Source organism: Carettochelys insculpta, chromosome 14 (genome assembly GCF_033958435.1).
Source record: "Carettochelys insculpta isolate YL-2023 chromosome 14, ASM3395843v1, whole genome shotgun sequence".
NCBI classification, from domain to species: Eukaryota; Metazoa; Chordata; order Testudines; family Carettochelyidae; genus Carettochelys; species Carettochelys insculpta.
The window spans coordinates 10,974,996-11,001,673 of record NC_134150.1 but is presented as its reverse complement, the minus strand read 5'-3'; the positions used below and the strand labels follow the sequence as shown (position 1 = coordinate 11,001,673).

Sequence of the window (26,678 nt, the reverse complement as noted above, 5' to 3'; positions counted from 1 at the left end):
TTTTCACAAAGCAACATGAGCACAGGTGGCTGAATCTGGTCCCTGTTATAAGAATACATATTATATTATAATGCTTTGCCATTTCATTCCCTTTTACACAGCATAAGGAAGGGTGGCAAGAGACTGAGGGAGAATAATGTTCAACTGACATTCAGGGGGCTGAAGTAACCTGCTAGAGAGGTGGGAGTGGCTATGAAGTCAAATGATTTACAGTGTGATATGGCAGGGAAAAAAAAAGGATGTTGAGTTGTATTGGCCCAGGCCTCATGCCAGGGCATGGCCATAAGAGTCCCAATCCCTCTCTCCGCTGTGAGCATTTTTAATGTTTTGTATTCAGTTCTGGGAATCTCACTGCTAGAAGGCTATTGACACTTTGGAAGAAGCTCAGAGAAGAGACCTTGAAGGGACTGGGCTGGATTTATGAGGAAAGATGAAGTGTTAGCTATAGCCAGGCTGTAATAAGTGCACAAAGTGATTAAAAAGCAAGGGCCTGATTTTTCAGTAATTCAGGTGTACTATTGCATGTGAAAGAACTTATACAACCCAGTGCGTAAGGCGTCCACCCACACAGGCTTACTATGTTTGTACACAACTATCATTGACCACACGTGTACCAGCTTTCCACTCACACTAGAATGCACAAGATAGATGAGCAACAACTTGAAAAATCAGGCACATAAGTTAATATTTATTGTTTGCTTGAATATGTAAGAGCCCCGAATATCTCCTTTCAAAATTAAAGTACCGGTAAGACCTGCACACCAGCTAAACTGCTATGACCACATATTTGACAACTTTGAAAGCAACATTTTTGACACATCCAGTCCATCAGTAACATGATGATTTCCTGCCTGTTCCTCTGCATTTCTAATGGGGAAAAGGATAGAGAGTAGTATTTTGCCAAAGTGGCACAGGGAGCCATATATGTAACATGATTGTTGCTGGAGTAACATTTGGTAGGGAAAAGTATTTTATAATTTTATTGGGCTGCTTTTTAGTAGTGAGAACGGCTTGGCACGCAAATCTGCAAAGTTACTAAAATGTGAACATCTGTTGTTTATTATGAGCAGCAGAATTCAAATGTAGCTACCCTGAAAACTTCAAATAATAGAAAAGGAGAGCCCTGCCTCTGCTCTGTTAATTAAGTACTGCAAATTATACAAGGAAATTCGCTACCCAGATTATTGTACTCTGTGTACAGGGACTTTGGTGATAAATACAGACAGACAGATTTGACAAGGTGCTGAGAAGCAAATAATTTTACTTAGAAAGCATTAATAGCCTTTTAAACACCTGTTGCTTGTTGCAAAGATAAACTTTTGACGACTTCCATCACTGAAGTCTCTGGATGTTGCCACTGAAGAATAAAAGAGAAACAGAAGATGACACGGTTTCCTCAGCTGGGGGTGTGAGGTTGTCATGGCATTAGTCAAGGCTGAAGAAGATTGCAGACCAGATCCTCAGGCAGTACAACTGACATGGTTCCATTGCAACTGAAGTGATAAAGCTGTAAGAATTCCATGCAAGTTATGCCTTGCACCAGGAGAGGATTTGTGGAGCAGTATCCAGTTTAGTTTACACCTGCTGAGGATTTAACTCTCCAGGCCACTTTCTTTTAACCACTGTAAAGTAGGTTCTTGGGTTTGGTACCATTAACACTCGAGAGGGGATTCCTCATACTGTTCTGCTGCCTACATCTGCCCTGTTCCTTAGTCAGCTTTGGGAACTTCTTTTATTGATACTGCTGGAAGGCAACTTTTTATTTTTAAAGCAGAAAGACTAGCAATCACAAGTGACCATACAAACAACCAGAGAACAGGGGGTAGAGCCCACCTACTCTGGAGTGGAACTAAGAACACGCTAGATTTAGAAAAGGGTAACACGACTTGGACAGAAGCCAACCTTTCAGATGCAGTGTAACCTTTCTAGAGGGTATTGGGGAGATGTGTTAAAAATAACAGAAAAAGGTTAGCAAGAGTCCTGCTCTTTAAGAATCCCAGACTACATTATTAAGACCAACTGGAAGCCTACCAGAGAAGGCTATTCTTAAAGTAACAGTAGAATAGTAGAATCCACCCACTACATCATGCTTCTGAGCTTTGAGAGGAATTCACTTGTAATGCAGAACCTATTTACTTTGTTTTTAAACTAATTCTCCCTTTAAAACTATCTTATGACTAATTCTTAAATTCATTGTCATTAAACTTGGTCTTCAAAAATCTTTTACTCTGTTTAGTCTGAATCTCGCTTTTATAACTCAGTTGATAGTTTTATAATATCCAGAGGGTGGACACTACGTGCCAACACCCAATATATTATAAATACAATACCCATTTTGTTTGTGTTAAAGGACTATATTAACACAAATTCATCTTCCCAGCAGCTCTGCCAGAGAGGTAAGAATCATTCACCTTGCTTGATGGACAATCCCACTTCCTAGATCATCAACTTGCAGAAGGATTACACACCTGCAGCACTGAGTGCATGGATAGACTGTCCTCCTGCTCCTTCATGGCTAGCTCCATGGGCTAGTGTGGATAGGCCATAGCCCTCACCTCTGCTACTGCTCTCTGGAGTGACTTGTGTCGAGGAAGGCTAGGAGGAAAGCCATCCGTAATAGCAAGAGAGCTATGACAGAGGCACAAGAGAAGGAGGAAACATCTTTCCAACCTCCTCTTGAGTTGTACATACACTTTACTGAGGTAGTGTGAGCAGCCCAGATTTTGTCCTCTTCAGCTGCCAATTAATCATTACAGAAATGCAATAGCTCTTGGAAACAAAATGGATTGGCCAGACAGAACACCTGTCTTCAAACACACCTCCAGCATTTTGCAGTGTCTGAGCTTTGTTTCTGGTAAACATGGTTTCAAAACAGTATAACATTGGCCTGCTTGACAACTTTAGTTCTATTGAGGTGTCTACAGGTGCTAGGTGTCTTGTGGCACAAAGCTGTAATCTTTAGCAAGCACTCAGGATGTGAGTTGGAGATAGAGAAAACACAGCATGTGTCTTAATTATAAGACCAGCTAGCCCAGGCAGGCCACTGTGGCTTCTGAAACATTTAGATTACAGCACAGACAACTAACTGAGTTCAGGCTGAAGCTTGAGCTCTAGGATGCCCCTCCCACTTATCCTAGTAAGGCCCCAGGGTCCTTGTTCCAGCCCAAGACTGAACACGTACACAAAAACATTTAGACCCTTGTGGTCTGTTCCCCCTAGTCAGTCTCAGCTGACATGGCCCAGCCACAGAGTGTTTAATTGGAATGAAGACATACTTGTAGGGTGTGATTAAAATCAATGGGAGTCCACTGACTACAATGAGTTTTCAATGAGACTATTTATGCTCAGTCTTAAAGGTATTAGCATAGTCACTCCCATACTATCAGTGCATCACCTCATTAACATAATGCTCAAAGTTTGTAATGTGGGACCTGTCTATACAAAGCCCACCTTCCAAGTGCCTTGAAGTATTTGAAAAATGTAACTAATTATACATAACTTGTCTTACTGATCTATTGCTTCAAACACAGGAAATGGAAAGGATAACATAGCAATGAATTCCATGCCAATACAGGAAGTTGAGAAAGCTAGTTAGCCAGGTATGGTATTCCTTTTAGTCCAATCATTTAAAGGGTTAAACTTAAAAAAACACCAGCACTTTATTACAATGTGTTTACCTGCACATTACTTTTAACAAAGCAATAGCGATTTTACACAAGGACATAGTGAAAAATATTTCTTTGTATTCCCTTGCCCATGGGTTTATTTACTCTGAGGATTTCACAGCATTGTGCTTGTAGATAGTTTCATTGTTCTCCTTTGGCTTGAGTGGGTCTCCCCTTCCCCAGTAAAAAAAAAACATTAAAACTTGATTGTAAAAAAATTGGCACAGTACCCAGTGGCTGAAGCAGCACTTCAATCTACAGGTAACTCTTGAAATGACTATATTGCAGGTCTCTTTTGTGTCCCTTTAACATAATACACTACAAAACACAATAGCATTTGCAGGAAGTCTGCAGATTGCTTTGTATCAGGCTATATTAATATTTTATACCCCTGTCATCTCTGCCTATTCTTAGCCACCTTGTTATCTTGCACAATCTGGAAAGAGAAGTTTAACAATAGGATATATCACTAGTGTGTGTGAAACGATGAAGCTAGAAGTGTACTATCCAGATGCAGATGGGTCTCTTGACCTTGACCCTCTCTATGCACTGAGTGGATTCATTATAATAGGCACCTTATCCCTGGTTACAAATAGGAGAGAGAGAATACTAAAAGGGCAGTGAAATCAAAATAAAACCAACCAATATTTTCTCTAGGTGGACATGTCTTCCTTGATCATAATGAGTAAATATGTGGATTTTTTTTTCAAAGGCTCTAATGACTCCAAATACATTGTTTTGTGATAACACAGTAGGCCCCAGCATGACAGTGAGAGACAGATGACATGAAGAGGTGACCTGCAAAATGACATAGAACTATGTGTTTGAAAACATTTTAAATATTTGCTTCTTAGCCCCCCCATCCCCTGCACGTATCATCCATGCAGTGTTTTAAAACTATACTTCTAAGTGACTGCACACATTGTAATGTGATGAAAGAGAGAGAGAGAACAAGAGCAAATTTTAGAGTTCCAAGAGATAGCATTGCTAGGTTATCCAGAGGTACCTGTATGCAGCAAATGGCCCTGCTTGCATGTAATCTGTAATATGTCTGAGTAGTTTGGCATAAGCCATATGTTTCCCGTTTTTCTTGCTGCTCCAGTGGTTCACAATGTGGAGGTGTCAGTTCACACCATATGAAATAAAGCAATGAAGTTAAAATAATGTGTGAGGCAGAGGCACAAGCTAGTTGGTCTGGCTGTGGTAGCATGCAGCATGGCATCCTCAAAACCTCTCGTAAGAGTGGGCAACTTCTCATCTAGTGCAGAGTGCTGCACCTCACAATGCTCTACGAGAAACGGTGTACAAAAGATTTGTGCACTTTCATAAACTTGCATAATGGAAAACATGTTTTATCAGTGGAGCATCACATTGTCCATCAATATATGGCCCTACAGGAAGCCATCAGGTGTACCACACTGACATCCTGAATGTTCGTATTATGATCACACCAGGTGGACCTATTGGGTGCTGCAGGGAGCTCAGGGAGGTTCTTCCACAGAGCTCATTGTGGGACCAGGGCCCAAATAATTTCAGAACTGTTCAGTGATTTACTACTACAATATTGAAAGAAACAAAATTTAGACCTTGATTAGACCCAGGATGCCATCTCAGTTGCTTAAGATACCACTGAACCCACCTAGTCAGTCGGCTTGGGCCACCTTTTACCTGCTCTTGCTGAGGCAGGCTTTCAACCCTCTTCCGGCAAAGCACATAGGCAGGATCACAACCAGCTGCAGACACTGAGATCAGTTTCAAGTTAACTCAGTTGAAGGATTTTCTCTAGCACCCAGATGTTCATCCCACCTTGGGATGCAAACCCAAAGTGATATGAAGTTTGACTCCTTCCTCAATGTGAAGTCAGAAATTACATAAACTGGGCTATAAACAAGTTCATTAACCTAGAAAAGGTGTTTAAGTGGTGAAAGAGCAGAACAAAGCAGATTAGGAAGAAAAAAGGCAAAGCATGAAATCTAAGCTAATGTCACAAAAATACTGGTTAGAAGATAATATTTTTTTCACCATAGTTATTGTTTCAGGTAAAGTCCTTCACAGGTCAGGTAATTCTTAGCCTGGGTCCAGCAGTGCTTTCTCACCTTTGTTGGAATCCTTTCATTTCCAGCATTTTCATGTATGCCTTTGGAGTGGAAAGGTAGAGGTAAAAAGCTGAAGACAATGTGTTTCACTCACTGTCTTGTATAAAATTTCCTTAAGGTGGGACCCCTCATTTGATTTCTTACCGAGCCATGGAAAAGCACATCAGACAAAGGAGCTGGTTAGTAGCAGGTGACCAGATCATCTACTTCCATTGTCCATAAGTCAGTAGCATCGTCCACAGGAAGGCCAACCCTAGTCACAGTGCTGTGTACCAGCTGATGGACTATTAGCCCTGTCTGTAGCACCTGAAATGGCAGCAGTGGGAGTGTCCCAAAGCAGCAAATATGAAACAAGGACACAGGTACAGGTCCTAACGTCAGGTACAAAAATGATACCTGCCTATGAATAGGACAATTATATTCAGTAAATCATAACCTTTCCATTGCAACATTGCCTGTGCCATCTTGTACAAACAACTCAGTGGTTTGAGGGTTGGCTTGCTAAAGCCAGGGTTGTGAGCTCAATGCTTGAGAAGGCCATTTAGGGTACTGGGGCAAATAGAATTAAAAAAAAAAAAGCCCTGTCAGTGATGGTGCTTGGTCCTGCAAAAGAGAGCACCTCCTGAGGTCTCTTCCAGTTACATGAAATGTGTGTCTCCATAAAAAACAAACAAAAAAGCCATCTTAATTACATCATTCATATTGAATGCTATTTTACAACCCCCCCCCACCAAAACCTCCCACTAAAGTAGATGCATAGACCAAGATCTATAACGTTTCCACGTGTACATGACTTTCCAGCTTATTTACAAAACTGAATGTAGTAAAAATGCAATTAGGGATAGGGATGTAGTCCCTTAGCTAGTTTGTGAGCTTTCTAATAGTGTTCAGTGTTCTTAGAAGCTGCCAGAACCCAGCCAGGGTCTAATCAGAGGCAATAAATTGATGCCTGATGGATTAATTGCTGCCACGTCGATCCAACATGTAGTGGAGACAAACCCTTAGAGCTCGTGTGCTGGGTATATTCTGCAAAACAGTCATTTGGAACTGACTGTGCCTGAATGGTTCATTCACATCATTGCTGTGGAAAGAACAAAAGACAGCAACCTATTATGAGGATGGATGGGTCTGCAGCGGCCTAGGGAAAGCGAAATTGAGAAGGCAACAAACCTGCAGCCACTGGGACTGTGAGTAAACTGTTCATTTTTAAAGGAAAAAGGAGAGTTAAGATGTCTTTTGAAAACTGACTGAGTAGATGCCTGGCTCACCTAGATCAAGAAACTGGAATAGTACCTAATTGCTAATGGCATAAACGATGAGCAAATGTGGCTCTTCTGCTAAGGGTAATGGGGGTTAAAGCATATATAGGGCCAATTAAACCCAGAGGCAAAATGTTTGTTATAATCACCAAAGTCACTGGTATGTGTTGAGAGTTTATCCTATATCATAAGAATGACCATACTAGGTCAGACCAAAGGTCCATCTAGCCCAATCTTCGGGCTTCTGACAGTGACCAATGCCAGGTGCCCTGTAGGGAATGAACAGAAGAGGTAATCATCAAGTGATCCATCTTTTGTCACCCATTTCCTGCATTGAAAAACAGAGGCAAGAGACACCCTCCTTGCCCATACTGGCTAATAGAATATCTAATTCTTTTTTTGAAACCTGCTGAAGTGTGGCCCTTGCTTTTAAATACAGCACTCAACTACTCCCAGGTCTATTTCTTCACTTGAAAACATGTTCCTTAATGCACAAACACTCATACAACTCTCATTTCAGTTCATTTAATGTTGGCATGGATCTATTCAGAAGTACACAGGTACATTCTAGCCTTCAGTGTCTCCATAGCTGGGCTCCAATATCATTATTCTGTCTCCTTAAGGTGGCTTTTCCAGGCATGACATTAAGATATGGCTGGGTCCACTCATTTTTCAGGCTCTGTGGGTTGTTCAGGAGTTTCTGGGTATTTCATGCTGGCTCACATATAATGCTGAACAAAAAAAACTTACTTTCACCTGATGAACTAAAATGGTCTCTCCACAAATTGGTATGCAAAAGAAAACTTTTAGATCACTATTAGTGAATCAGAATACTTGAATTCCCATTATTTCAAAATGCATAATTTAATGTTCACCCCTTTTAAATTTGCCACTTTTAAATTAAAAACTCATTAACATGTTTTAATAACAGTTACTATTAGCATACCAATAAGAAATAACAGGAGATAATTGACCTGATCTGTAAATTGGTGCCCTTGACTTTACCTCTGGATGTCAATCAATTACAGCAGTCAATCATCCTGGAGAAGTGCCTGCCTCAGCAGGTCTTATTACTTAGTCATATAACTGTTGAGCTAATACCATTCAAAAACTCCACTAGGAATTCCCATTCATTATCACATCAAAATTAACAAGATCTTGAAGTGCATACTGTATTATTCATAACATAATACTCTGCCAAATGGAAAACATCAAAATAGATTTTTAACATCTGTTTTTTAATTAGGAATTTTTAAGGATGATCAAATAATTGAGATACAGGTTTCAGACTGAGTTCATGGAGAGGATGTGATCAAGTTAGTAAATCATGGTGAGACTAAATAAGCTACTCTGAAGGTCAGAACCTCAGTTGGTGTAAATTGGTATCACTCCATTGAAATCAGTAGAGTTATACCACTTTATATTGGGTGAGGATCTGTGTAGTATTTTTATTTATAGCTTGAACAACAGTCTTCTGCAGAAAGAAATTTGGTGGACATGTTCCTCTTAACTTTTAGGGGACTAAAGCTTTTCAGGAAAGAGCCCAAAGGGTGCTATATAAGTTAATGACTTGCAAAACCTTACTCATATGAACAGTCGCCTTGAATTAAGTAGAGCTATTCATGGGAAGAAAGGTAAGCAGGATCAGTCCCTTTGTGAGCAGAACGAAAATGAAATGCAAATCTCTTCCAAGAAAGTAAAAAGCAGACATGGAAACTCAGGAAAGTTAATCTGAATTAATCTGCTTTTACTTCACTCTTTTAGTCAATTACATGTATTAAGCTATTGTGTGAGCACATTCATTAAAAATTAATGTTAACCTGTGTAGGTAAGCCCAAGATAAGATAGGATATTGGGCCTCATTGCTGTAAGCATTTATCCATGTTCTTAACTTAATGCACAGATATGGGTAAAGTTATGGGACTGCCCATGTGCATAAAATTAAGCACATGCATAAGTATTTGCAGGATCAGGACCATATGTTTTCCTTCTGGATGTAGTGGAGCAAATGTGGGGCAAATCAGCCAGACACTTAGTTTTATTGAAGTACAGAAATACTGCCCTTTTGGAAGACACCACATGTGTTGTTAAACTCTCATTAATATTGGTTTTCTCTACTTCTTCCTCAATGATAACTCTCTGAACTGCACATTAAATCAAGATAGGAGTCAATATGTTTCGTAACATCAAAGAAAGCATGGTACTTTAAGTAGAAGATTAACAATTACAATGATCTGTACATTTCACTGTCCCAGGAATGTTAACAGATATAGCCAGAAGAGACAATTACTAACATATTGGCACCAGGGTTCTTTCATGTACTTAACAAAATCTGGCATTGTGTTTAAAGTCAAATTGTAGGACTTGCTTTAAAGCCATCCGCTGCAGTTAGCATGGAAACATGGTTAACAATGTGAAGTGAGAGCTGTTACAAAGTGCCTGGGGAACAGAGACAGGTATGCCCACTGGCACAAAAATACATAAGAAATTCTGAATGGAGGGTTCAAAAGCAACATTTACAGCAGGTTCAGCTGCACTCACTCATCCCGCTCACATGTGCTTTTGAAGAAATACTGTGGGTGGCTAGGGGATCTGGAGGGTAATAAATTCAAGATTGTTCAGATCACAAGACATCTTGCTGCTGCAGGATACATACCAAGAACCCGTATCAGACCATATTTTAATCTGCAGTTGCTCCTAAAGTCTTCTAAAATATTTTCTTTTCCTAAATTAATAGATCGAACTTTTCACACTGGCATGTGCAATCACTGGTAGCACCAACATCAAACAGAATGCAAATTCCCTTTATGTGCAGCTTCCAGAAATTAAAACACTACTCAGAAATAATTAGCAATTAGTTAAGTACCAGGTTAAAAGCTTCTTAAAATTTTTTTCTCCTGATTCCAGCTGGCAATAAGCAAGTTTACAAACAGGCAAGAATGGAAACTTAGCCACTTCCCCAATTATACCTGGAATAACTCAGAAAGGCCCTCTCATGACAGCTATGTCTACACTACAGCGATCTTTTGAAAGAAGTTCTTTCTGAAGATCTCTCCTGAAACACTTTTCGAAGGATTATGTTCACACACAAAAAAGCAGATCGGGGGGAAAAAAAATCAATCCACTCTTTTGTTAGAGAACATCCACACAGCCCCTTCTCTTTCAAAAGAACAGGCCAGGGATCGAAAAATCCGGTGCCATGAGGACTGCTCTTTTGAAAGAAACATGCAGATGCTCTCTGGGCCTGTTTTTTTTTGTTTCTTATTTTTTTTTTGAAAGAAGATTAGAAAGCACTCTCTGATTCAGGAGTGGAAGAGGGCTTCTGGAAGAAGAGCTGTGTTCTTTTGATTTCAGATCAAAAGAGTGCCTTGGGTGTAGACATGTTCTTGTAAAAAAGGGCTGGATTTTCCCCAAAAGAGCTTGCTAGTGTAGACACAGCCAATGAGGATGCTGTTATTTTGAGCACCAAGTTTAGCCCCAGAGTTGATGAAAGGAATCCATTAGTGAGAGGATGTAAGGAATACTAATGTTAACAAGTAGCATTTAGGAACCAAGCTTGCCAACTGAAGGATCTTCAGAAGTAACATTGAAACCATTTTGTAGATGAGAAAATGGAGGGATAGTGTTAAAGGGATGAGTCAGTCGATGATATGGGAATCTACCCCAGAATCCGTGATAGTCCATCTCTAACTGATGAGATAACTGTACATATTTCCGGCAGTCTTTATTTTATGTTGAGGTTCCCATGATTTTGGAGACTGTGGACCACATCATAATGGAGAGGGGCTGCCAATGGGAGGTGATCAGCCTAAGACAATCAAGACATATTACGGTGTCAATGACAAACAAAATTATATTAGGAAAGTATTCCTTTCTTTTTGCAATTTACAGCTACAAATGAGAGCCAGCACCAAGACCAGAGACTATGATCAGAGAAACTTTGTTTTAAGACATTCCTTTGAAAAGGCCTTGATGAAGATTTTGGCATGGATGTGCGTATTCACATTCAACAAAGCCCTGACTGAAAGCAGTGGTGGGGCAGAGCAAACAAGGACTGGGCAGAGATGGCAGATCAACTTCCTTGACAAGACAGCCTGTAAAGAAAAGGATGCAGCTATATAAGTGTTGGATGCCTGCAGCTGGTGCAAGAATCCAACAGTCTGAGAGACAGCTCTGGGTTGGGGAAAAAGTCCCGGGAGCATCTTAAGCCTGCAGCCCTCTGTGAGCCTTCACCACACTGCACCTGAAAGCCAGAACCACAGAAGTAAAGAAGATCCTGGACTGGTGACTGATAAGTGCAGGTGCACAGTGCCCTTTGTGTCTGATGTGGGTGGGCAGGCCATACTCGTAAGTTGCTGAAGCCTCTGTAGACAAAGCAGGGAGCAGGATTCATATAACCCACTGATGATGAATTGACGCAGGAGCAGTTGGATGCCATGCAGCATAGATGCAGACTCAGTGCACTGAGTTCTCACCCTAAGAGACTAGCGCAGGGGCAGTTTGCATTCTAATTAAGTTAATGGCTAATGAAAGGGGCAGCTAATAGGGTGGATGGAATTGATGGGTTAATTCTGGCCTCGGACTCTGAGGCAGAAGGTGAGATGTCTACCCTAGGCTCGGGGAGTGAGGAACACAGTACTACCCGACATCTGAATTTGCTGATACACCCTCTTTATGCTGAGATTTTGCTAAGAGAGCTAGAATACAAAAGTTTTTTCTAAGTCATGGCATGAAGTAATATTCAGAGAGTTCCAACAGGTTACATGAATTTGCATAGATTATATAAGGTATGAAGCTGCTATTACACAATTTAGTGCCATTTCCAAAGTAATTCCAGGTTTCACAATTATAAACTTGTATTTCTTCTTGGATGAAACATATAAATTATCTGTCAGTGCCAGAGTGCCTTGTGCAAGACAACAGCTGTCTTTGCTATTAAAAATTACAAAGGTCAGACAACACATTACAGCACAATGCCACATATGACCTTGCAGTTCCATTATTAAAACATGTTCTGTAAAGAATGCTTTGAAACTCTGTCATGTGAATGATATGGGTCAACTTCTGGATTATTTGTATTAGTGATGGATTAAATCCCCACCATGGTTCAGAGATTTGGAGATGCACCCAAAAATTCACGTGCTCCTTTGAGCTCTATGTGAGCAATCAAAACCTTCTTGGTCTGGAACTGGAAATCTCACAAGAAGTAGGGCAGATCTCACTAGGGCAGATCTCTTATTTGAATAGAAAGCAGTCACATGCTCAAAAATGTGTAATATTTAACACAAAGTTAAACTATTTTGACACAAAGCTTTGGTTCAAGATCTATGGTTTCTCCCTCATCTGAACAGGTTTCTCCAGCTGCATTTACTGCAAACAACAGATCAGAAACCCCAAGTAATGGGGGAATTTGGATCCATGTAACAACTTTACAATTCAGGCCTTTCTCTATGAGAGGACCAGAGCAGAACTCACTTCAAAACATCCTTGAATTAGGGGAAAGTTTGGATTCTGGTCTGAACTTCATGGATCTGGTCCATCTTACTTATGAAGTCATCTGATCTCATCCTGGATAAGAAGCAGCAATTCTGTGTCAACAGTCTTGTGATAGTGGGCAAACCTGCTTGACAAGCAAGCTTGTTTGAGCAACAGAAAAATTTTGCTAAGCTCGTGAGTCAGGGAATATTTTAACCAAAATCAGTGAAGGTGTGTGGCTAAAAATGTCACCAGTGATAATAAGGAGCAGAAACTAGAGAACTGGTAGTTAAAAGTAATCTTAAAAAATTCCAGATAGAAGGGCAGCTCTTGCAGTGTGAGTCTGCAATAGATATGTCTTGTGTAAACAAGTCTGTATAATGCCCAACCATCAGAAAGGTCCAAGTAGAAATCAAGATGGGAATAACAAAAACCCCCACAAAAATAAAAACTTGAAACAAGCAGCAATGAGTGGAAATCCTGACTAGACATAGGGATGTGTGTAGCATAACTGAGTCAAAGTAGAGCTAGACCTGCTGCAAATGGCACCTGAAGCTCTAGGAGGGATGAAACGAGTGCTGTGAGCCGATGCCCAGGTGCCAGCTAAAGGTCCGGTGGGGCAAAGGGGGTCATGCCACACCAGCAGCTACACTAAGCAGCCAGGGCAGGCTGGGTTCTTTGGTTTGTGTTTAGTTCGGGTACAGCAGCAAGAGGAATATTACACTTATTAGAGGCTTTAACAATTACCTTTTATTTATACAAAGATAGAAACAATTTAACTTAAGAAAAGTTTTAGACAAACTAGCTAGCTTAAACTAATACAAGTAATGTGTACACAAGAAAGGCATGTTGCAGGTGTGATTTTCACCCCTGCCTCTTAGACCTGGTGGAACCAGAGTCTTTCCCTCAATTCCTATAGGAAAGAAGTGTAATACAGGTGTAATTCTTACCCCTGCCTCATAGATCCGGTGTGACCCAGAATCTTTCTCTCAATCCCTCGAGAAGAAGTAGATATGAACCAGGCATCCCCAGTCTCGGGAGTCAATACCAGACCTGGCCAGCAGGTGTAGGTGATTGGAGCTCAAAGGGGGTGGGCTGCCAAGCCCCTCTTTATACCCCTTTGGTCACGAAGGCTTCTTCCTGGTCTCAAGTGGCCAATCGGGGAGGAATGTGTTTGAACCCCACGTTTCCCAGGGAAGGTGCAAGGCTCAATTTGCACCTGTGAATTGTGGACAATTGGGCACCTTTGGAGGTGATGGGCGGAGGTTCCCCGTTCTTCCTGGGGCAGTGATCAGGCATGTCAATTACCGATATCAGCCAGAAGAGTGGCCATTAGCTAGCCCATTCACTCCCTGGTTTCTGTGTATGGTAGAGAGTCTGGGTGAGACAGCACACCTGCGTTCCCAGGGCATCAAAGGCTGCCTGTCTCCCTCTCTGTCTCTCTGTCTCTGTCTCTCCCAGTGGGGGGGAGAAGAAGAAAAGGCCAAATGGGGGGGGTTCGTGTCTGGCTACAAGTGCTGAGAAGATAAACTTTCAATTTTATTGCTGGAATCCTCAAGTTAAAGAATCTGGAAAGCAAAAATAGATAATCTTTAAAAAATGGCAGCATGAGATGACACTCATGGAGGCAAAAAGAGGAGGCCAATATAAGCAGTGCAAGTGACCTGTGAAGGGCTAGATGACAGAGAAGGATATACAGGAGAAAAGAGCATCTACAAATTCACTAAGGCAAGAAAGAAAATGACATGGAGGGTGATGTTTGCACCTATCACAAATGAACACAATATATTGCAAATAAATGGTGAACAAATCATAGTCTGGAGTGATTATTTTGAAAGAGTGATGAATGAGAACCCCAGGGGGGAACTAAGAACCCATAACCCAAACTGGGGTGTGAAAAATTGCATGGAGAGGGAAGAGGCTGTAGAGGCACTTAGCAAAATGGAAAAGCAGAAAGTACCTGGGCCTACTGACATACAATGGATGTGTTAATGCTGCAGGGAACAGAAGGCATTCAAGTATTTTATATATCTGTTCAATGATGATCCTAAGAGAAAAAGTGCCAGATGAATGGTGTAAAAATATGTGGCAATCATTTTTAAAACATAAAGGAAATATTCACTGTGTTAATTATCACCCAGCTAAGTCGGCTTGATATGAAAATATAGGGGAAAATTACTGAAAAGGGCCTGCATGGAACAGTTGAAATTTAGGAGGGTCTATATGGATTTATGTCAGGAAGGAGTACGGTTGATGCAATAGGTGGTCTATGAACCCTTACAGAGAAGTTCTGAGAAGAGAGATGACAACTGGTCTTTGTGGACTTGGAGAAGGCATACTGGTGTACCAAGAAAATTAGTTGGTGGAGTTTGTGATGGAGAAATCTGGTAGAAGGATACGTACATCTCATCCAGCACATGCATGGAATCAAAAACCAAATGAGGCCATGAACAGAGAATTTCCAGTACACAGTGGCCTGCATAAGGGCTCAGCATTGGGCCGTTTATTGTTTTCAGTTGTCATGGGGTGGAGTATGTGGAAGATTTTTTGAAATAGATGACTTAAGATCTGCAAACTAACTTTGAACAGTGGAAACAGTTTTGGGCATGCAGGACTTAGAGTAAATATTGGAAGACTCTTGCTTTTAAACTAAGGGATGAGAACCCATCAGAAAAGATCTTGCAGGCCATGAGCCGAAGAGAGTGAAATGATTTAAAATATGTAGGATCCATTCATGCTGACAAAGGTGCCCTCCTGAGTGATTCCTGGTCTTATACCAAAGCTGCTTGGTGCAAATAGTAGAGCCGACCACAGTTCTCTGAGAAAATTAAGTTAAAATGGAGAGTATATAAAACTAATGGAAACCAGCCTACGCTATGGAACTGAGATATGGCCAGCCACAAGAAAGGAAATCAGTATGCTCTCCACTATGGAAGTGAAGTTGTTGAGATGGTCAAATCATTGTGTATTCCACAATAGGAGACAAAATGGCATTGTGAGGGGTCTAATGTGGATTGCCCCAGTTGAAGATAATTAGGGAGGCTAAGATATGGACATATCCAGCAAAGGAGAGAGAGTTGTAGCAGTAAGATGGTCCTTTCAATGATCTTGAATGGAAGACAACCAACAGAAGGTAAAGATTTGGTTCATGCATTGGATATCAGCAGGTCTCAGAGAGACCAGTTTGCACAATCTCCAGCCATATAATCAGATTTGAAAGGAAGATATGTCAGCAACCTCAGACAGGGAAGTGGCAAAAAGAAGATACATATGATTTGTTAAAACAAATAAATTTTGGGCATGCTTGCACTTGCTGTGTATTTGCTTTCCATCACAGTACATGTGATTCAATTTTATTGGCACAAACAAAGTTTGTGGAGATTAAAATCAAAGTAATTTTCACCTCTATTCACTTTAAACCAACTTTTAACATACAGACACGTGTGCTGAAAATCCCGTGTGTACTCATCCAGAGAAGAAAAAAACAACATATGCATTTGCTAACCCATCACAAATAACCACCATGGCTTATAAAGCAAAAAAGAATATTGAATGTTTGTGTGACCGTTGGCAAAAATTACTGAATACACTCAAAGAAATTGAAATCTGCTCACCAATATTCAGTGAGCAAATAGAAGGTCAAGTACACTAGGTGACTTGTAATTTGTTCTCCAAGCTCTAGTCACAGTATTTTAGAGCAGTAGCATGCTAGGTAAAAGACTTAGCTGAACTTAAATACAGCCAAATCTCAGTTTGCTATTGTGTGACTATTCAGACTGCCATAAGGAATTTGGAAATAATTCCTAGAAGAATCAAATAATGTATCATATATTCTTCCTAACCAGACCGTCCATGCAACCCAACACCCAACCTGGGCAGCTGACTTCATCTGATGGATGGATTAGCTGTTTAAACTTGCTACCGGTCAGACAAGTTAGTGAGAATCACATGGCTATGCGTAGCAAAATAAGTCTTAGAGCTGTTCAAAACTTGTTGTGGGATGAGCCTTTCTTCCATGACTTTCTTCAAAATGCTACTGAAACATTCATTCAAATAGCACCATTTGCACAGGTATTTTTAGACTCAGAGAAGACTGATGTTAATAGCTATAATCTGGTCACTCCTCTATTTTCAACAAAGAAGCCAATTATTTTATTTTCCTGTACTACCTAAGCTTTAACTATAAGGGCAGACTTCTCCCTATTTTTCGTCCAGTTCACTAGCTAATAGAAGTTACTGAACCTGGATCAAACTCTAGACTAGGTTCCAGCTATAAATTTGTCTCTGACATGTGTGGATAGATTGGAATTGAAAAACATTAGGCAATGTGACACTTCCAGCAAATACCAGTTCACCAAATCAAGTAATCATAACGATATGCAGTTCTCATCTCCGTAAGACGTCTTTCATGAACTCCTTTCATTCTTGATTTCTTATTCTTGTTAGGAGACAAGACTAATAGTTAGCAACATTATACGTTAGTATGTTTACATACTCATACAATGATACATATGAACACAACATTTTATCAGTACAATCATACAATATAGTCTTTACATATAAATAGCATGAGTCAGAGTCTTAGATGGTATAAATTAACATGATCCATTAACTTCAAATGACACTACACCAATTTCCAGCAGCTGAGAATCATGATATTTAGTTATAGGAACATCAAAAGTAAACTGGAGGTAACTCCCTTGAAGTCAGTCAAGTCACTACAGGATTAAACCTCTGAAAATGAGATCATAAACAGATTCCACTCCCCCGCCCCCCAAAAAATCCACAAAACAAGATAATAGGTCATATTCACATAGCACTTTTCATCCCAAAGGAAAACATTTTAACAAACTTTACATATCCAGAAATCACCACTGCACTGCAGCCATTTCTGGGGTAGAACTTGGCAGTGGTTCAACAGGGCAGAGGAACACTACCTAATAAACAGTAGTAGTTTCAAACATGCCTAAGAACACCATATTCATTTGAAAATGCACGATGAAGAGTTAATAAACAGAATGGTATTAGCTTCATTGGAACTGGAAGAGGATTCTGGAGCTAATAAGAAAACTCTGGAGGGAAAAAAGAGCAGTTTAGCAAGAAAGCATAGCGTGATGCCTTCTGCAAAATGAAAAATGTTCTATCAGCTCTTCTGAAAAATATAAGGTGTGAGCATCTCTGTTTTTAAGGCCTCCAGTGTTAACCATGTGCACAGTATTGCAAATGCAAAATACCCTTGAGAGTATCAGCTGCTCCATAGTCTGACTCCTGAAGTTAGCGAAACACCACATGGCCCCCCCCATTATGACGGTTGGAATTGTTATTTTACAGAATGTGAAAGCAGAACAGAGCACAGTTCCTTTGGAGAGCTGATAACAAGCCCTCTGGAGCTACTAAGGACATCAGCCCCATGTGATCCTACTCAATCCACAAAGTAGTCTCCATTAAAGGCCCAAGTCTGTACCAACTGGAAGTCAATGACAAATTTCTGACTTCCACGGAATCAAAATTGGGTTCAAACAAGGTAAAGTTAGGAACACTCAGCCTGAAGGGCCAGCATAGGACCCAAGCCCCAAAGCTTCCTATGTCAGCCAGGCGGACGGTTTTCTCCATGCCAAATAATCATCTGTTATAGTTGTCCACCCACTTCACTGGGTTTCTTGAGGTGTTTGTTTTGCATATGCTTGTGGGTGGCTTACAGTTAAGGGCCTGGCTTCAGCAAGTGTATGTGGCTTCAGAAAATGTCCCTGTGGTGCAGGGTACCATCAGTTCACCGAAGGTATGCTACTGTAATGACACTGTTATAGTCATTTGTATGTCAACCCAAACTCTGCATGCCATCCCCTTGGTGGCAGTGTCATGGAGCTCATAGGGCCTGGCTGCTGATACTCACATGCATTGGGGCAAGATTGCATAAGATCATTTAAGTTGGCTGTGTTTACATGGGTCTGATACGAAAGGGCAAGCATGGCGAAAACTGAACTGGAGATTCCTCTGGAAGGGTCAGAATGACTGACACAATAAGACAAGATGTGTCAGCATTGCTGTAAAATGTTGCAAACTAAACCCCCCCACCACGATGGAGTGGAAGCTTACAGCTAAAAACACCCAGCTCTCTCAGAGCTTCTGTACACCCTGAATGTTGTCCTTTGATTTTTTTTCCTTTCCTTGAAATCAACATTATTTCCCGTCTAATGGTTCAAAACCTCAAAGCAACAGAGCACTACAATTCATTGATACAAATGTAGTGGAATAACACCCTGTTGCAGAACTATATTACACAGCATCTATAAGATTTTGCCACTTGATATACCAATTCTCTGCCTGTCACTGTGCACAACTGGATCTGCTCTGCTCTTTAAGGACTCTTGCACTTTGAGTCATGACATGTGCTCTGTGCCATTCTGTCTCTTCCAGTTGCTCTCTCATTTGAAATGACCAGAGGCAGAGTAACTGAGCATGAGAAGCACACACAAAGTCAGCTGATTGAGTAAAAAGAACAAGCCAGTTCTCATCCCTACACTCCCAGGGCCCCACCAAAAATGTAAGGAAGCAAAGTACAATGCAACAGTACTCAGCTCAGTTCTCTTGACAAATCAGGGCTTCCTCTAGAGGCAGTAGAAACAGCAGAAAAATGTAAAAGATCTTTGACCATTGACTTCTTTCTCGTTGTGGTCTCTGGTATGGCATATGTGGTTTCTGGCTCAGAGATGTAATGAATGTAGAGCAATGTGTTCAATGTGCACAGTGCTGAAAGATTAGAGAGTTAAGTAAGGCATGGGACTTGTCAATATGGATCTCGAATGATCAAAGGAGGTTGTCCCTTGTGGGTATGAGATTGGGTTGGGTTAAAGGAAAAGGAAAAAATGCAAAGTGCTTCTTAATGCATTTTCTCTGTATTCTCTCTTCTAGGGTCACTGTAAAAGGACAAACAACTTCCCCCAATACTGAATTTCATCCATGCTGCTCCCCAAATAAGTATTTTAAAGTTTGGTTTGAAGAATACAATTTAAGAAAAATAACCCTGCTGTTGTTTAGCCCAAATCATATTTATCTGTTTATTAGCCAGAAGAGGAGTTTTGTCTGCTTTGGGCAGTTACCTGCCATGAACCTTGTATTTAAGTAATCATTGGAGGGTTTCTCTCTCTCTTATAGAAAGGGTGATATACTTATTCTCTGTCCTTTCCAGGTTTATTTTTTTAATATTTGGATTTGACATGTTAAATAGGCAGGCTCATTTTTCTTCTGCCTCTTCCCTTCTTTTGAGTTATGAATCCCATCAATGAATAATGAGCAGTTGGCAACTTTTATGCTGAAGGAAGAAGGGTCAATGAATTCTAAGCCCAAAAATGAAAATTTCTTCTTCTCATGTAACAAAGTATAGCACTAACGAATTGGGCCCACAGTGATCTGGCATTAAAGTACTTGTGCATTTTTTTCCAATGTGGTCTCATCATTCATGTTCTGGGGGCGCACATTCACAATGTTATACATGCACCCCAATTATTAACAAAAAGCCTACTATTAAAAATAGAAAAAAAGGATGAAATAGTAAGTGAACCAGCTTGGCTGCCCAGAAGCAATCAATTTGATTGCACTGTAGGTGATTTGGGAACAGATCTTCATGTGGGATAAATTGAAATAACTCCATAACTGAAGATGATTTATACCAGTTGGGTCTCTGAACCTGCGTGTCCTAATCCTCCCACTACAGAGTATGAATAATTAAAGAAATTAGTCAGATCATTTGGGAAAAGAACAGGGCTTCTGCACCAGCACTCCTGCTATCTGAATCAGCTAGGTTTGGAAGTGGCATGGAGGCAGTTCAGTGAAGGGAGAGGAAATGTTTCATATCTTTCAACAGCAAAGGCTCTGGCTTATTCAGGAATGGTGTTGATAAGCTCTGAAGTCAGTGCTCTGTGGCTGGAAGAATAGCTGTCTCAGTTTAGGTTTTAGAGAAAGGAGAGAGTTAAACTTCGGGATCCTTAGGGCCCAGAAACAGAAGGGCTTCTGACGGACATTTTCCCTATCTCCAGGAACCTCCTAAAAAGCCTTTATTTTTACTGAAATTCAAAATTAAGAAGCAAAACCAACACCAACAAATCAAAGCATTTACCAATGAAATAAGTCAGACATTCCATACTGGATATTTTTAAAACTCAAAAATAAATTTATTGGCCCTATAAATAAAGGTAGCAAAAACTGATATCACGCATAACTCCATTCTGCAACAAACTAGCTGCAATGCAAATTTTGGCTCAAGAGTGCATGCTGAGCACTGCTCACGGATAGACACCACACTGAATTGGTGAGTCAAATAACCATCTACTGTACCTTTGTAACTGCCCATATGCAGACTCAAATCTGGGACCTCTGGAGCTTAGGGCAGGCAGCTCAACAGGTAGAAGTGAAAAGCCAGCTGTGTCTCAGTTTAAGCTGCAGAGGATGCTCATTCTTGCTCTATGAAGTAGTCTAGGTGCTACACTATATGGTAGACTGAACCAACCACACGTAAGTGAGCAGGTTACATCTTCATAGTAAAATAATAGAGCTATATTTATCAAGTGGTACCAGGGATGCACAACAGTGCAACAATGTAAATATTAGACACAAAACCACCTTCTTAAAGCACTTAGGAAAAAAAAACAAAAAACTAAACCCTTTTGCTGCCTACTCATAGATCCCTGCTCCCGTATGAGATTCCTACTGAGCTCAAGGAGGTTTCAGAAGGGCTCTCTTGCATGAAGCATGGCCAAAGAAAGTGGTTCCATCATGATTCAGTAAAGGGAGAGCAGGAAAGATAATTCAGGAGATAAATACAATTAAAGTGTGTTTTAGGGAGTTTTTTGAAAGCATAACAGCAGAAAAAAGAGCCATGAAGAGGACACCATTGAAGTCAAAGGGAACAAGGTAGCATAGGCCAGGTCTACATTAGGGGAGGAAAAACAAAATCAATGTAAGATATGCAACTCTAGCTATGTGAATCGTGTAGCTAGAATCAATGTACTTATCATTGATTTTCTGTACCATCCCTACAGTGGAAGGAAGACAGGACAAACTCTCCCATTGACTTCCTTTACTCCTTATGATTGACTGGGAGGAGTACCAGGGTTGATGGGGCCAACCTCAGCATTCAATTTAGAGGGTCCTTTGCAGACCTGCTAAATCATAGCCTGAAATATCTACCTCCAGAGGGTCGAACACCCACCCCCACCCCAGTAAGCATTTAAGCCTGAAGTTGTTACAGGCCCCAGCTGCAGAACTTGGCTGTTTACCTCAAGCTGTAGATATTTATGCATTTAGGTCAGGAGGGCCCTCATTCAGTTCCAGCACTGGCTGAGATGAAGGCTACCAGAGAGGATCAGTACCCGAGGGTTTGTGCGGAACATGATTTTGTAACGTTACTGCTGCCAGTTCCACGATTCTGAAGGATAAAACTGAAGCATTCAGCATGAATTAAAAATAAAAACACCACAAATCTGTGAAGTGAAGAATTAATTCCCATGGCCACTCAGGGGGGTGCAGGGAGGCATCAGAAGCAGACAGCAGCAGCTATAGCTCTCACAGCCACTGCCGTATAGTAGTTCCAAAGGCTTAATCCAAAGCCCATTGATGTCAGTAGTAAGATGCCCATAAACTTCAAATGGGCTTAGAGTCAGGATCCATGTGAGAAAGATCCTCAGGGTACAATGGATCAGGGCATAAACATAGCTGCTCCTTTTCCTAGGCTGCAAAACCCCTAAGCTCCCAGTTCAGTTAATGGATCCTTTTTTTTTTTAAATAAATAAAAAAATTGCAAGCTTCTTTCCTGGCAGATGATTTGTCTTTTGAGCCTTCTTTGAGGGTCTACACTGAAGGAAGCCAACACAGTGCTGGAGTCCACTTATCTCCAAAGATTAACATTTCCTTTCCCCTAACCCTTTCACAGCTACTTCTCGCCCATTTCCACACAAATCAATGGGAGAGGATCCCATGGGGATGGGGGAAGAACCTGGTTCCTCCTGCTGTATAGGTTGAAAACATTTGAAAATGGGAAACTAACCAATGCTGTCCAGAGGTGCATTAAACAGGCAGCTCTTTGAGGAATTGCAGAGGACAGAAGATACCCTGTATGGAACAGGAGCTTGGCACTTCCACTGCTCACCTGACCACAGCAGGCTGAAGGAAGCTTGTGAATGGGGAGCCTCTGAACAGGTCTGGCCTAGACCCTGTTGAACGACTGGGGGGTGGCACATGTTAAACCTAGGGTTGTGAGCTCAATCTGTGAGGAGGCCATTTAGGGGTCTAGGACAAACAGGCTTTGAAAACCAAGACTGGCAAGGACAGTGCTTAGTCCTGCCAAGAGGGCAGGGGACCAGACTCAGTGACCTCCCAAGGTACCTTCCAGCTCTGTAAGATGTGTATCTTCATATATTTATGATTTAACCATCAAATTGCCAAAATAAATGCATGGTTACATGGGTGGTGTTGCAAAAAAGAATTTGGTTTCTTCAACTGTGGGATTCTATTTCATGAACAAGGATTGCTAGGAAGAGATGGGATCCACCTAACAAAGAGAGGAAAGAGCATCTTTGCAGGCAGGCTTGCAAGCCTAATGAGGAGGGCTTTAAACTAGGTTTACCAGGGGATGGTGACACAAGCTCTGAGGTAAGTGGGAAAGGAGGAGGGAACAAAGTAGGATTCCTGGGTGAAGAGGAGAAAGTGGGCCAATCAGCCACTTCTCTAAGGTACTTGTACAAAAATGCAAGAAGCCTGGGAAACAAACAGCTGGAGTATTGTGTCCAGTTCTGGCCACCGCAGTTCAAGAAAGATGTGGAGAAATTAGAGAGGGTCCAGAAAAGAGCAACAAGAATGATTAAAGGTCTAGAGAATGTGACCTGTGAAGGAAGGCTGAAAGAACTGGGCTTGTTTAGTTTGGAAAAGAGAAGATTGAGGGGCGACGTGATAGTGGTATTCAGGTATCTAAAAAGGTGTCATAAGGAGGGAGAAAACTTGATCTTTTTGGCTTCTGAGGATAGAACAAGAGGCAATGGACTTAAACTGCAGAAGGGAGGTTTAGGTTGGACATTAGAAAAAGTTCCCAACTGTGAGGGTGGTCAAACAGTGGAATAAATTGCCAAGTGAGGTTGTGGAATCTACATCACTGGAGATATTTAAGAACAGGTTAGATAGATGTCTGTCAGGGATGGTTTAGACAGTACTTGGTCCTGCCATTGGGGCAGGGGGCTGGACTCGAGGTCCCTTCCAGTCCTAGTATTCTATTATTCTAAGGGTACTGAGGGAATTGGCAGACAGCATTGCTGAGCCTTTGGCCATTATCTTTAAAGAGTCTTGGAGATTGGGAGAGATCCCAGATGACTGGAAAAAGGCAAATGTAGTGCCCATCTTTAAAAAAAGAGAGGAGGACAATCCAGGGAACTACAGACCAGCCTGCATTACCTCGGTCCCTGGGAAAATAACGAAGGGGATCCTTAAGAAATCCATTTTGGAGCACTTGGAAGAGGAGAAAGTGATCAAGAGTAGTCAACATGGATTCACCAAAGGCAAATGATGCCTGACCAATCTGATTAGCTTCTATGATGTGGTAACATGCTCTGTGGACATGGAGAAGTCAGGGGATGTGATATTCCTTGACTTCACCAAAGATTTCGATACAGTCTCCCACAGCATTCTTGCCCATAAGTTAAGGAAGCATGGATTGGATCTATGGACCATAAGATGGATAGAAGGCTGGCTTCGTGCTCAGGCTCAATGGGTAGTGGTCAATGGCTCAGTATCTGGATGGTAGTCAGTTGCAAGTAGAGTGCCTTGTCTAGGCTCGGTTCTGGGGCCAGTATTGTTCAACATCTTTGTTAATGACCTGGATGAGGGACTGGATTACACTCTCAGCAAGTTGCAAGCTGGGGGAGAGGTAGATGGGTTGGAGGATATAGTATCCAGAGTGACCTGGATAAATTGGAGGACTGGGCCAAAAGAAATCTGATGTGCCTCAACAAGAAGGTAGAGTCCTGCACTTGGGACAGAAGAATCCCAAGCATTGTTATAGGCTGGGAACTGACTGGCTAAGCAGCAGTACAGTGGAAAGGGATTTAGGGATTATGGTGGATGAAAGGCTAGATATGAGTGAACAGTGTGCCCTTGTAGCCTATAGGGCTAACGGCATATTGGCATGCACTAGGAGGAGCATTTCGAGCAGATCTAGAGAAATTCAGCACTGGTGAGGCCACATGTGGAGTACTGTGTCCAGTTTTGGGCCCCACCCGCTCTGAGTATAGAAAGGATGTGGATGTGCTGGAGCAGGTTCAGTGGAGGGCAACGAAAATGATTAAGGGGCTGGAGCACATGACTTATGAGGAGATGCTGAGGGATTTGGGCTTATTTTGTTCGCAGAAGAGAAGACTGAGAGGTGATTTAATAGCAGCTTTCAGCTTCCTGAAAGGGAGTGCTAAAGAGGATGGAGAGAAACTGTTTTCAGTAACGACAGATGGCAGAAAAAGAAGCAATAGTCTGAAGTCACAGAAGGAGAGGAGTAGGTTGGCTATTAGGCAAAAGTACTTCACCAGGAGGATGGTGAAGCATTGGAATGTGTTGCCTAGGGAGGTGGTTGAATCTCCATCCCTATGGGTTTTTAAGTCCTGGCTTGACAAAGTCCTGCCTGGGATGACTTAGTTGGGGTTGATCCTGCTTGAAACTGGGGGCTGGACTAGATGACTTCCTGAGATCCCCTCCGGCCTTATGATTCATTGGTCTCCAGCCTCCACAGCTTTTGCTGGCCATGAAGCCTGTTAACATTGCACCTTCGCTGGCCCTGTACCTTTGGAGAGAAGATAGTCAATATTTAATCTTTGGTGATGTTTGAGGTTACATCACAATTTCTTCTCTGCCTGTATGTGTATGGGGGCAGGGAATGTAGGGGCCTTAATCAATGTTTAATGTTCTGCACAAACTGCAAAGTGAGTGCAAGTGGCTAAGTGAGAACAAAGGAGACAAAAAAAGGGAGAGCTTAAGACACGCCAGTGCTTTAATTTCAAATGTTCACAACCCCGTGATTCTCCTCAAAAGTTCTGAGATCGGCTTTAAAATCATGAGATTTTTAACAAGTAAGATCTGCACTTTTAGTTGCCTTCAGATTTTTCAATGAAAGGGCTCATGTTCTCCAAGATTCCCCCTCACTCACCTAACCTCCTTAACCTTGAGCAAACTTACTGTATTTTTAGAAATTAAATCCAAGAGTATCACAAAAATCACCTGACTCCAGAAGCTGGGGCTTAAAGGAAAACTCCAAATGTGGCAAGATGCACTGTCAGATTGCAAGTATTGGTAATACTGCAGATAAGCAATGCCACATACATATCTTTCTGATCGTTTCCTGTTGTGCTATGGTTCAAGCAAACCTTTTCCTCTAACTGGAAAGATGTTACATTTAGTCTGTTTTTCATCCTTTCCCCTTGGCCTTGCCACCCCGGCCTGCCCGCCCTGTGGGTGGGTGGTAATCCAGTCACTGCTGACACAGAGCTGCAGTATGGTGCAAAAAGCACACAAGGCAGGTATGACTCCCACCAGGCTAAGTGTACTGCTAGCGCAGCTGTGATCAATGCTGACCACCACTTCTGAAGGTAGTGAATACTTCTAGAATAACCCAATAAATTCTTATAAACACATTCTCATCTGGCAGGCAGCATGGCTCAGCAGCTGGAAGTCAGCGACCTGGGGTCTTGTCCTTGTTCTGCCCTTGACTTGCAGTATGATGCTGGATAAGCCCCTTCCATCTTGTTGCTTCTTCACATTTTGTCTTATCTAACTAGACTATCAGCTCTTCAGGGCAGACACCCTGAGTATTTGTGGTGTCCCCAGTACAATGGGGCCCTCTAGGTACTACTGAATTACAAACAGATGTTAAAGTATTGCTCTGTTACACCCAGTCTACAGAACCCAGTGCAGTTATTCCAGATTTAGATGGTAAATGACTTTCTTTCCAGTGCACTGGATGCCACCACTCATACGTGACAGTGGTCCCAACAGATTCAATCAACCTGGGAAGAAGAGTAAGCCAGTCACAGTGAAACATGTTCTTGGAAATTATTAGTTCTATTTCCATTAAAAAACATTATGCTTTTCCCATTTCAATCATGTGTCCATCATAAGCCTCCACTCACATTGCTGAGGAAAAAAAGTCAGTATAT

General features: G+C 41.5%; 1 protein-coding gene across 2 annotated transcripts in view; it reads left to right on the top strand.

The window, feature by feature from the left end:
• The window catches only part of IRX5 (iroquois homeobox 5), a 104,574-nt gene that overhangs the window by 27,730 nt on the left and 50,166 nt on the right, over nt 1-26,678 (top strand). The window contains exon 4 of one of the 2 annotated variants that reach the window (XM_075008940.1): nt 19,408-19,814. The exons of the other annotated variant lie outside the window; for it this stretch is intronic. Coding sequence (XP_074865041.1) covers nt 19,408-19,418 — 11 coding nt within the window. The 3' untranslated portion in view covers nt 19,419-19,814. Of the gene's footprint in view, nt 1-19,407; nt 19,815-26,678 lie in introns of those variants that run through there. 2 annotated transcript variants of the gene reach the window in all.